At 46.8% G+C, this 12,529-nt stretch overlaps 1 protein-coding gene across 1 annotated transcript in view; it reads right to left on the reverse strand.

Annotated features, from left to right (window-relative positions):
• The window catches only part of HS3ST4 (heparan sulfate-glucosamine 3-sulfotransferase 4), a 391,017-nt gene extending 378,951 nt beyond the window's left edge, over positions 1 to 12,066 (reverse strand). Inside the window, exon 1 of the mRNA XM_058569812.1 lies at positions 11,333 to 12,066. Within this exon, the coding sequence (XP_058425795.1) occupies positions 11,333 to 12,066 (734 nt within the window). The remainder of the gene's footprint in view (positions 1 to 11,332) is intronic.
• Between the last annotated feature and the right edge of the window lie 463 nt (positions 12,067 to 12,529).

Genomic DNA, 12,529 nt, shown 5'->3' on the forward strand with positions numbered 1-12,529 from the left:
TTAAACTTTTTAATCTAACTTTATGATAAGAATGCTTGTCCTGTATTTCAGGTACTCCATGGAGTGCAGTATTTCAGAAAACCAATTACCTGAGGGAATTCATGAAAATGTGCATGGATTAATAACAACTAATGTACGTAGACAAAGCAGATCCCAGCAGATCATCATTATTCTATCCTTGCAAAATCATCATGGATTTATTAGAGGCTGTTATTCCCATTTTAGAGACAAGAAAACAAAGGCTCAAAGGCTGAATACTTATCTATGCACACAAGGCAAGGTGGAGGCAGAACTCGGACTCAAATCCTTAATTCTGATTCCAGGTTCAGCTTTCCCTTTCCAAATACCACATAGCTACAAACAGTCAAACTGCCCTCTAATGGAGGCGCTCAGGCAGTTTAACTCAAATACTTCCTCAGCACCAGGGACACCCAAACCTGTAACCCCTGCAGGAGGCTTAGCCTGGAGGCGCAGGAAAAGGTGCACCTATACCTACAGTGAGTAACATAGTAACATCAAAGAAGGGGCCTCAGAGTAATGTTTTGATTGTTAAATGGCAACTATGTAACTTTGATCATGCATTTAGAGAAACATAATCCACTCTTAGAGCACAATGGTCTATCAGGAGTAATGCAAGCTCTTCTAAAACTTCCGCAGCGGCAGACCAAAGGCCAGAAACAAAAAGCCACGTGTTACAGTGAAAAGACAGCTGGCTTGTGCCAGCCTGCTGTGTGACCCTGGGACAGCCGCTTGCCCTCCCAGGGTCTCATTCTCTTCATGTGTAACACTGGCATAAGAAAGTATCTACTTCACTTGGCTGCTGCGAGGAATAAAGGAGACGGTTTCGTGTGCGGTAGGGACCTTTTGGGGAGACTGTTGAGCCCACACAGCTTGTTTGAGTGCGTTTCTCTTTCTTGCACCCAAAATAGTCTCGCAAAAATAGTATGTGAAAGAGCTGAGAACAATTCTTAGCCAGAGTTCCCAAGAAATGTGAGTGTCTTTTCTTTTCAGAAGCCTGGAGTTTTGCAAGAAAAGTTAGCACACAGTAGGCACTCCTCTCATTCATTAATTCACTGATTCAGAATTAGTGATGAATAAACCACCATGACTGAGTGCCTACTGTGCGCCAAGCACTGTTCTGGGCACTGGCAAGGAACAAGATGGACAAGACTCCAGCTCTCATGTAATCTGCCTTCTAGTGAGGGAGAGGTTAAGTAACTAGGATGATTTTGGAGAGTAATATATCCTTTGAAGAAAATAAAACACCATAACAAGCTCAGAAGTGGAAAAGGGTCTTTAAATTAGGTAGTTGGGAAGGTCTTTTTGAGGATCTGTAATTTGAGCCAACACCTGAAGGATAGATAAGGAGACATGGATAGTTTAAGGATGTGGGGCAGGGTATTCCAGGCAGAGGGAACAGTGGGAATGAGCATGGTCCCAGAATAGAATGGAAGCCACTTCCACAGTTCATTGTTAGGGCGAGACCCCTCAATTAGCCTGTCCTGTAGGCAGGCCAGTCCATCTGCACACCGAAAATCAGAGACTTCTAGCAGGGAAATGCCAGCAATTATTATTCACTGCCATGACATTGGAAGACAATACCTCCAGTGGAAAAGAGATTTGAGACAAATAAAAGGAAATGGTGCATGTTGGGGGCCAAAGACCCGTGTTTGAATCCCAACTCCACATTGTGAGCAAGTTACTTGACCTCTCTGTGCGTCAGCTCCCTCACCTGTAAAATCACAGTACCTATGTCACCAGGTTCCCGTGAAGACTGAATGACTCCACTGCTTGGAGCAGGGCCTGGCACACGTGAGTACAACGTGTGTCTACCACCACTACTGTTACCACCACCACCACCCTTATTCTCTCTGATCCAAATCTCCATCTCCATTCCATTAAAAATCACCATCACTTGTCCCTGATTTGATTTTCGCTTTGTCACAACAGAAGTGCATCTAAATTTACTAATCTACACTAATTCTTTTTTTTTTTTTTTTTTTTTTTGTGAGGGAGATCAGCCCTGAGCTAACATCTGTGCTAATCCTCCTCTTTTTTGCTGAGGAAGACTGGCTCTGAGCTAACATCTATTGCCAATCCTCCTCCTTTTCTTCTTTCCCAAAGCCCCAGTAGATAGTTGTATGTCATAGTTGCACATCCTTCTAGTTGCTGTATGTGGGACGCAGCCTCAGCATGGCCGGAGAAGCGGTGCGTGGGTGTGCGCCCGGGATCCGAACCTGGGCCGCCAGCAGCGGAGCACGCGCACTTAACCGCCAAGCCACTGGGCCGGCCCTACACTAATTCAACTTGTAATCCACACCTTGGCATGGTCCTATCACCTCAGAATTTGGGATCTAAGACAGTCAGCACCCCGCCCCCAAAGAATGATAACATTGTTTATAAATCTGAAAAGTAACAGTTGTCTTACCTGCCTGTGCTTAATGTGGAAAGTAAGAGAATTCTATATATGAAAGTAGAACATTTTGGACATGTTCAAATAAACAATATTTTCAGACCACTCTCAAACACACCTGACCTCAATTTAGCAGCAAAGAACTCCACTAAAAACGAGGAGGAAGAGGGAGAGGGACAGGCAAGGGGGAGGGAGGGAGAAGGGGAGGGGTGGGGGAGGGAGAGGGAAGGAAAAGAAAGAAATACTCTCCTAGAGATAGAGGTCTCTTTCCCTGTACTCCTCTTTCTTTGATGCCCCTCAGCAAAGCATTAAAATTGTGTTCTTACAAATCTCTTGCAATTTTTGCTAAATTTATTCCAAGTTACTTTGTCTGTTTGGTTGGTTCTACAAATAGAATATTTTCTCTCACTATATTTTCAGAATGGTTGGTGTAGGCATATAGGAGAACTATAGCTTTTGCATAGTAATTTCCTTATCAGTCCCCTTAATGAATTCTATTATTGTTTCTAATAGGTTCATGGGGGGATTGATTATCTTAGGTTTTCCAAAAGAGATGAAATTACTGGCAAATGATGATAATTCTACTCTCACCTTTCTTATTCTTTTCCACATCTAATGGCACTATCTATTAATTCCTGAGCAATGGTAAATAACAGTGATGATAATAGGCATTCTGGTCTTGTTCTGGATGTAATGGGAATATTTCCAGTGTTACACCATTAAAGATGATACTGGCTTCAGGTAAGATCCTATTTAATTAGCAGGTGTTCTAAAAATCAGGAATAGATGTTAATTTAATCAGACACCTTTTATCATCCATAAAATAAATCACAGGATTTTTCTCATTTGGCCCTATTAAGAATAAGTCAAGGGGCCACCCCGGTGGCGCAAGTGGTTAAGTGCGCGTGCTCCGCTGCGGCGGCCCAGGGTTCGCTGGTTCGGATCCCGGGCGCGCACCGACGCACTGCTTGGCAGGCCATGTTGTGGCGGCATCCCATATAAAGTGGAGGAAGATGGGCACAGATGTTAGCCCAGGGCCATCTTCCTCAGCAAAAAAAGAGGAGGATTGGCGGATGTTAGCACAGGGCTGATCTCCTCACAAAAAAAAAAAAATTAAAAAAAATAAAAAGAATAAGTCAAATTATTAAGATTTCCTAGGATCGAACCATCCTTCCATTCTTAGACTAAATCCCACTTTGTCAGGACTTTTATTACATTGTAATTAAATTATTTACTTGCCCATTTTTTCACTCTGTGAGCTCTTTCGGATCACTGGCCACAACTGATTCACATCTCCCCCAGCACAGAGTTGACAATCAATACATGTTTAATGAATAAATAAATGAATGAATAACTAAAATAACAAAGTGCACTGAACCTCTCAAACTCACTCTTTGTCCCTCTTCCTGGGTTAAAATACTCAGAGAGCTCATATGCCTGTCTCAGAGTGGATCTATGTTTAATGAACATGTGGTTAAACTGGTCCCCACTTCTTCCAGCAAAAGAACACTTGAACACCTCATTCTCTATGGAGAAACTATTCCCTATTGTCTCAACATGACGAACCCTGCTTTCCTACACCCCCACCACCCCAAGCCAAAGGGGTGGCTACATCAGCCAGGCCTGATCAGGGTACTACTACACAAGGATTGTTTTAGGAATGGGCACATGACCTGACCTGGACCAAAGGCATCTCCAGGAATTTCTTACAGAAGATCTTAAAAGAAAATTATTTCCAAAAGCATTAGGGAAACATAAAATCTTTGTCTAGGGTGCTGCTTACCATCTTGCCTAAAATGTGCCCAGACAACCTATCTGAGAATGAACCAAAATAGAGACAAACCTGGCAAAGAATGGAAAGAGACAGAGACCTTGTAATATCATTTGAGCCCCTGGATTCAGCTTTTCCTGAAGCCAATTACCCACTAGACCTCCCAACTACATAAGCCAATAAATAATCTTTTTTTGTTTATGATAAAGTTCAATTTCTATCATTTACAACCAAAAAAATATTGCCTAATTCACGTATTGCTTTGCTTCCCTCTAAATATGCCTTATACATTCTTAAATAAAGGTTGAAAAAAAATTTTTAAGGAAGGCAACTCTAACTAGTGAGTGTTAAGAAAAAAAAAATCAACCACTGGCTTTTAATTAATGGCAAGATGGGCTGAAAAGCTCCCTTAGTGAATCAGAATTTCAGACTGAAATTCCCAAGACAGTTACAGAAGCGCTTGTCAAACCGCAGAAACCAATGGAATCAAGAGATGACTTGAACAGGTCCGTGGTTCAATCAGTTTCAGAGACAGCATCCATTATGCAAAACCAAAACCTTTAAAACTTTCTAACGTACAACCCTAGCAATCTCTCATTCACCTAAAGTCGCAAGGCCTCTCTCCTGACTCAAAAGTAAAAATGCCTGGTATGGTTTACAAAAATAAAAATAAATAAATCATGTTATGATGCCTGGAAAATACCACAGAAAGTGGCCAAATCTCACGGCAGGGAGTTTGGCCGGGTCTTCTTAAACAGTCCTGCATTCTCAAATGCCTTTGGCTCTGCAGAAAAACGGAAGGCAAGCATGCCCTAGGCATTCTAAATGCCTCTGTCTCTATCCAGGGCAAGCAGGGTCCATTCCTACTGCGGGCTCAAGAAGACATCCGCAGGAAAGCCCGGAGAGCCTGCCCCCTTCCATACCCTGTCCCCTTAGTGGAGAATGCTGGCTGCAGTTACCCTGGGAAATCAGACTCTCCTCTTCCTTCGGCTCAAGTTACAACAGACCAAATTCTGGAAACTGGTTTTGATTATTCTCTGGAGAGCTACTTAAGAGCCACTTCAGGGTTTGAAATCCCTCCTTCAGACAGAATCTTGAAATAAAAGACGATATCCAAATGAAAAACGCATTATAGCCTTCTCTGTAGGGCCTTCCATACTGATAGGCAGGATAAAAGGAAGGAATTGAAGGAAAATGAAAAAGAAAAGCAAAGGAAAACTGGCAGAGAGAGAGGAGAGAAGGGAGGGAGAAATTGACTCTGTCACAAACTCTGTGTGGGGGCACTTTAAACGCCATTTCATTTCATCCTCGCATAATCCCTCGCAAGTAAGTAATATTGAGCCCATTCTTCAGACAAAAGACGTTGAGGCCTGGGGATATTAAGTAACGTGTCCAATGTCACACAAGGAGGATGCAGCGGATTCTGACTCAGAGATACAAAAACAGGCTCCAAGCAACGTTGCTTCTACGCTACCTTCTTCCTTCCTCTGAAGGGTCTAACAGAAGTTTGTTCTAGAACAAAAGTATTTTAGTGGGTGAATGGACCCTATGGAGACAATATAGCCTCATCAGATAAGAAACGTAGATTTAAAAAAAAGAAAAGAAAAAGAAAGAAACACTAATATAAGTAACTGGGCATCCAATACAACTACTATGTGGCAAAGCAAAGCCTAGAACCCAATTTTTCTAACTCTCAAGTCTTACTCAATCCACCTGACCAGAATCTATTTAATAAGTGCAGTTTATATGGATCAAATACGGGCACTCCTGATTAATGAGTAAACAGCTGAAAATTTTCTCAACTTCCAGAAAATGTTCATTGGAAACAAACGTGAAATTTATTTGTGAATTGTCTTTTTCTGCCTCAATGTTCCTCCTTCTATCCAGCTCCTTTTTCTGTTGTTGCAATATATCTGGGAGATATTTCCCCCATGCTGTTGCAAAATCTGTGAAGTGGGTAAAAATCTAAACTAAAATAGCACATGGAAGCCACAATCCTGGCAACCGCAAAGGGTATGGGTGCGCCAGTTACTTTCTGAAATGAGTTTAAACCACAGTTGCAGACTGGTAGCCAGCTGGCTGCATCCAGCCCACAGGTGGGTTTTGTTTGTCCACGGTGCTGGGCCACGCTGCGCTTTGAAGAAATTTCCATCTGTTGCCAACATTAAAAACCAGACAATTTCACATCAAAATCTGGATTTCCAGTTTCTCTTACCAAGTGGAAGGTCTGATAACCCTGACGCCACATTTGCACAAGGAAAAGAGCAGCTGGAACAGAGTAGTGGCTGCCCCTTTAGACAGAGCATATGCGTGCCAGTTTCTCCCCACCTGGTCTATTTCACTTATTTATATGATCTCTGTGGGCCTGGAAGGCATCTGATTGGTGACCCTTTGTTCAAAAGGTTAAGCAGATGTAGATTGCAAAGCCAATCATTATTGGATTTTTCCCCAAAACATCCCCAATACGAGACTCTTCAGTGAGTATTATGAAAGCTGTGATAGAAGGCACATGAGACCAAAATGATTTGAGAAATGGAAAAACGCAGCAGTTGGGTCCATTTGGATTTCTGCTCCAGGATACTTGTTTTTTGCTTAGAAAATACATTCACTTGTATTATTTCATTTATTCCTCCCAACAATCCTGCAAGGAGGAATTATTCTCAGATAAATAAATTGAAATTGAGTGATGTTAAATCAGTTATCCAACCAAGATCATCTAACTAATAAGTTGCAAAACCCAGTTTTGTCCAGCTACAGACACTTTGCTTTTGAAATAATGAAAGAACACGTTGTAAAGCCATAAGGCTTGTTTCCACCTCAGGGCCTTTGTACCTGCTGTCCCCTCTATTGGAAGTGTCTCCACCAAGATCTTCACACAGCAGGATCTTACTCTTTCACTTCATTTACATCACCTCCACAGAGAGCTTTCCCCTAATCACTGGATTTAAAATAACATATGTGTGCGCGCACACACACACACACACACACACACACACACCTATTACTCTCTAGACTCCTGCTTCTCAAAGTGAGGTTCAGGAGTCAGCAGCATCAACATCATCTGGGGAAATCAGAAACGCAGAATCTCAGGCCCCAACCCAGACCTGATAAATCAGAATCTGCATATTAACAACATCCCAGGCGATTTATGCACATTTAAAGTTTAAAAAGCGCTGCTCTACAGGAGCCCTGCCCAATGGAAACATAATGGGAGTCACAAGTGTAATTTTAAGTTTTCTAGTGGCCACATGAAAAGGTAAAAAGAAGGACCCGTTTGTTTGCTGTCTCCCCTACCCCCCTACTAAAAGATGTCAGTTCCAGGAGAACAGGTGCTCCATCTGCCTTGTTTTCCACTTTATCCCCAGTATCTAAAACAGTACTGGGCACGTGGTAAATATTATTAAATGCTTGTTGAAGGAAAATGAAAGAAGGAAGAGACTTTCTAGCACTTTATGTGTGGCAGTGTGCTATAGGGAAAGAAACCAGCACTCTGAAATTGGACGGATGTGGTCAGCTCAACCACTGACCAGCTGAGCAGCCTTGAGCAAGTGGTCTACCCTCCAGGAGCCACCTGTAGACCAGCAATGCTGCTATTTAACTTACCGTGACACCCCGATGTGATAACATGTCTACAAAGTGCCAATTACCACAATCACAGGCGTTCAATAAATACCAGTGCCTTTCCGTCATCCTCCTTCATTCTCTCCAGATACCACGTGTGAATAATGCTGCTGACCACTTTCCTCTGGGGGGCATGAGCATGACTACTGAAGCCATGTTCCTGAGTTATTTTCCCCCAGCCAATGGGATGTGTTTATTAACTGTTGCCAGTGAAGACTACCCGAAACCATGGCGGGTCACTTCCCACCACCCTGGAGCTGAGTGCTTTCCAAAGCAGTGGTCATGCTTACTGTACAGTCTGTAAACCACGAGGGAGGCCACAGCTCGTGTCATCTCTGTCACTCTGATGGGTTCTGCCACGGCAGCCAGTTGGCCTTCCACAAGGCCCTCACCCTTAGAGGAGTTTAAGGTCTCTCCCCAGACAGCGTGTACCAGCTCATACTGAAAGATGCATTATGGCTTCACCCTTTTATTTTGGGGGGTGGAGGGAGGAAGGAGTAGAGGGATAATCTATCCCCACTTATTAATCACTGGCCTGTGTCCATCCACCAAGTGAGGCTTGCTTTTCCATAGCTTTAACACACACATCCTAATCCATCAGTCTATCTCGCCCTGAAAATCCGATGCATGTGTTCTCATCTCAAATGTGTTTTTAAATCACATTAGCTCAACAGCATAGGAGAAAGAAAAACCCGGATTTAGACATAAGTGGAGTGACACCCGAAATAAAACTGCTAGGGCTGCCTAGTTGGATATGAGGAAACCCCAGGCCAGCTCTGCCGACAACAGCCTCAATTTCTTCTTGCTCTCCCTCTTGCTGAAAACTCAACAACCAGAAACACTGGCAGAATTAGTAGGCTATTGGGAAGCACACTGAAAAGAAAAAGAAAACAAATAAATGGGGGGGGGAATCAAAACCTTTAATTAACCTGTGGATCTCTAACCAGGCAAACAGTAGACTGCGATTTCAGGTAGCATATGCGGTATAACCATTTAAGTACAGATGCCGCCATTTAAAAGATGGACTTGCCCCAGGGAACCAAGAGGAATGGTTTCTGTGACTGGTTGGAATCAATGCCACTGTTTCCTTCTCTACAATACAGTGAGGATGTCATCCCCTCTTCCTACATGGGAGAGAGGAGAGCCTGAAGAGATGGAGCTAATTAAAACCCCACAAATGCCCCCGAAGCACTGCTGTCTCTTGTAAGGCTGGAGAGCTATCCAAGGCCGGTCCCAGCAGACTCAGCTCCTGCGAGTCCAAGAGGTTTCTGGGAGTCTTCTCAACAGCCAGGTTTGGGTGGCTATTGACTCCCTCTATGTTAGACAGATTCTCCTCCAGCCCTTCCAATCAGCACCACTGAGTAGTATAAGGATCTCCCATGGGCCAGTCGCTGGGGTAGCAGATGGAGAACACAGAGATATCACATGGTCCTCTGAAGTGAGGATCAAGGGAATCTAGTTCTATCCACATCTCTTCAGCAGAACAGTTCTATGGGTGGCTACCAAATATTGACACCACGTCCCGAATACCACAAGTGATGGCTGAGAGTACCACAGAGCTGGAATGATATCTTCAGCAGCCGTGTCATGACAGCAAGGCAGTTACATACCTTCTTTTCCTAGCCACAGTATAAAAGAACATGAGAAAATCTGGCATCTTCTATCCTTTCATTCAGAAAATTCTCCAGACCCTGCAATCACACTTCCTGACATGCATTCCACCACTCACACTTCATCAACTTTATTTTAAGTCACCTGAATAAAACACCCCCTTCTCTATTTCCAGCTGCCGCAAAGCAACACAACACGTTTGAAAGATCTGATCTCTACACCTCCCTCTCCCCCAAAGGGCATTTGACACTTCTCACAAGATACACAGCTTTAAAATTAGAACTGGAAAAGCCACAGTTACCCTCATAGGGCCAAAGCTACCCCACAGCAGAAACCAGAACATTCCTACAACCAACAACTAAACAACCAAAACCTTCCCAGGCATCATACTCTTTCTCCAGTTTGCTGTTGTTGCATTAATCATTCTAACACCTTTTTAATTATAATCACAAACTGGAAGCCGTGGCTTGTGATGTTATAAATACTGATTTTCCAGTTAAATTAGAATTAGGCATTTGCTGTTTTCTGTTTTGATAGGAAGGGGCCGTTTGAAGCCTCCTAAAATATTGCAATTAGTTCTCTCTGTTGAAACAGACAAGACATTAACAGACACATTTGCTGTTTCCGGTTTAATGTGCTGGAATGTTTATGCCTAAGTGTACTTCTCTCAAGCTTTGAAAGCATAAGGCATATTTTTAAAAGTGGAAGAAATCAATCACAATACACACATTAATTATGTATTTCTGAAGTCAAGTTATTTCTAAAACTTTCTCAGGCTGTAATTTAAACTTAGAAAGCACATCACTTCAACAGCAAGGCGACTTGTCAGGAATCAGTTCTTATTTTACCTATTGGCTCTGTTAAAATGATAACATCATTTGAGCTGACAAAGCCTGTGTTTCTGTTTGACAATTGCAATTAATTACTGAGATGCAACCGAGATGGGGCAGCCATCCAGATCTGTTTTCCAGAGAGATATAAAACCGGCGGAAAGAGAGAGAGGAAAAAAAAAAAAAAAAGCAGAGGAGGTTTGCATTTTGGGCATTGGCACCACTGTTGTTTTAAATGTTATGGCTGGCAAGAAAGCTGGATTATTAATTTATTTTACCTGCACTTAACTTTCTACTCTCCTCTCTCTTTCTCTCACCGCTGGCAGACGGTGGAAAAGGAGGGAGATGAGCATTTCACAAGACATAGCTCCAATCTGTTGCAAAGGAGGCGCCGGTTAGAAAGGGCAGGGGCGCAGGACGTAACAACTCTTAGGGCACCACTTGTCATGCAGACACTGATGCCCCTGATACAAAATCAACCCAGGTTTCATGAAGCCAAACGCGGATAGAAAGTTCTGGAGACAGGGAACCTGCTCAGTATTTACTAGAAAGCCAAAACTCACCAGCATGATCTTTTTAACTGTTCTCTGTTCATTTTGCTCTAACCTGAAAATACTCAAGTTGGACTCCAGCCACGCAAATGCGTTTGAGGGCGATTTTGAGGGATTCCAGGGGATCTCAAAGCCTTTTAGTTAATCTAGTCATCCTGCTTCATGCCTCAGCGTCCCCAACACAGAAGCGCAGAGCCCCGCAAAAGCCTGGGCTGGGAAACACCCCGCGGGCACCTGGACTGGGGATTCCCAGGCTTGGAGCTAGGCAGATTCAGAAGCACCTCCCTGGGCGAGGAGCCTGAGGCAGGCAGGGAAGGGTGACATCTCCTCCTCTCGCCTTGAAATAAAGTGATCCTTGGCCAGACTCTAGCCCTCTCTGCGCTTCCCCTGAGCAGCCCCGCCAGGTTTCGCAGAGCCCTCGCGGGGCGAAAGGCTCTCGGGGAGGTGCCTGGATGTCCAAGGGCATGGGAAGCGCCGGCTTCCCCTCCGGGTCTTTTCCACGCGTCTATCCCACCCCCTGAGCCCAGGGTCCTACCTGTACCACTCCAGCCCCTTTTCGTAGTTCCTGTCGAAGAAGTGCGGCTCTACGCCCACCGCCCGCACGTCCGGGTGGACTCGGATCGCCTCCAGCAGCGCGCGGGTCCCTCCTTTCTTGACCCCGATGATGAGCGCCTGTGGCAGCTTCTTCTCCCCATAGTCGGGGGTGCTGAGGGCGCCGCCCCTCTCGCTGCTCCCGTTGGCCGCTCTCCGGCCTGCGAGCTCCTCGTCGGTGGTGCTGGACTCCTGCGCTTCCCTCTCCAGCAGCGCGCTCTGCGCCGTGATCATCTCGCTGGGGGCCAGCGGGGTCCGGAGCCAGGCGTCCCGGGATCCCCCGCCGCCGCTCGCGAGCCCCCAGCCATCGGCCCCGGGGGCGGCGGGCTGCTCGGGGGCCTCGGGCAGCTCCCCGCGACTCGCGTTGTCCGGCGGTGGCGGCGCGGGCGGCTGCGAGGGGGCGCCGAGGCGCACGGGGAGAGGCAGCAGAGAGGGTGGCGGCGGGCTCGGCGGGGGCTCGGCGGCGGCGCCCGGCGGCTCCTGCAGTGCCAGGGGGAATTGCAGAGAGCCCGAGCCGCCCAGGAGGCTGTAGCACAGGTAGGTGACGGACAGGGACAAGGTGCACATAAAAAGCAGCTTGCGCGCCGGCGGCCCCTTAGCAGAGGCGCCGGGCGGCGGCGGCGTGGCGAGAGGTGGAGGCGGAGGCGGAGGCGGAGGAGGTGCGGGCCACGGGGCCATCGCGGCTCCCGGCTCGCGGCGGCGGCGGCGGCGGCAGCCCCCGGCGCTGCCCGGACATGGTTTCAGCCGCCGCCGCCGCCGCCGCCGCCGCCGCCCAGCCGCCCCGGCTGCATGAAGCGACGCCGCTGCGCCCCCAGCCCTGGCCGCTGTCCCGCTGCGCCGGGGGAGAGCCCGGCCGCATGGCCCCCCTCCCCACTCTTCCCGCGGAGTCCGGGTGGTCCCCCGCCACCCCCCCTCAGCCTCTGGCAAGGGGACCGAGGGGGGCGCGCGGACCCGCCGGCTGCACCTGCTCCGTCTGCAGCGCCCCCGCTTCCCCGGCTCCGCCGCGGCTCCTGCTTCAGCCTCTGCCGCCGCCGCCGCGCGCTGTTGCAGCCCCGAGTTCCTTCCCCGCTGCTAACTTTCTGCCGGGAGAGAGGAGAGGCGCGGAGGGGAGGCGGAGGGGGCCGGGCGCGCGCCCCGCGCC

The sequence above is a fragment of the Diceros bicornis genome, chromosome 26 (assembly GCF_020826845.1).
Source record: "Diceros bicornis minor isolate mBicDic1 chromosome 26, mDicBic1.mat.cur, whole genome shotgun sequence".
Lineage (NCBI taxonomy): Eukaryota > Metazoa > Chordata > Mammalia > Perissodactyla > Rhinocerotidae > Diceros > Diceros bicornis.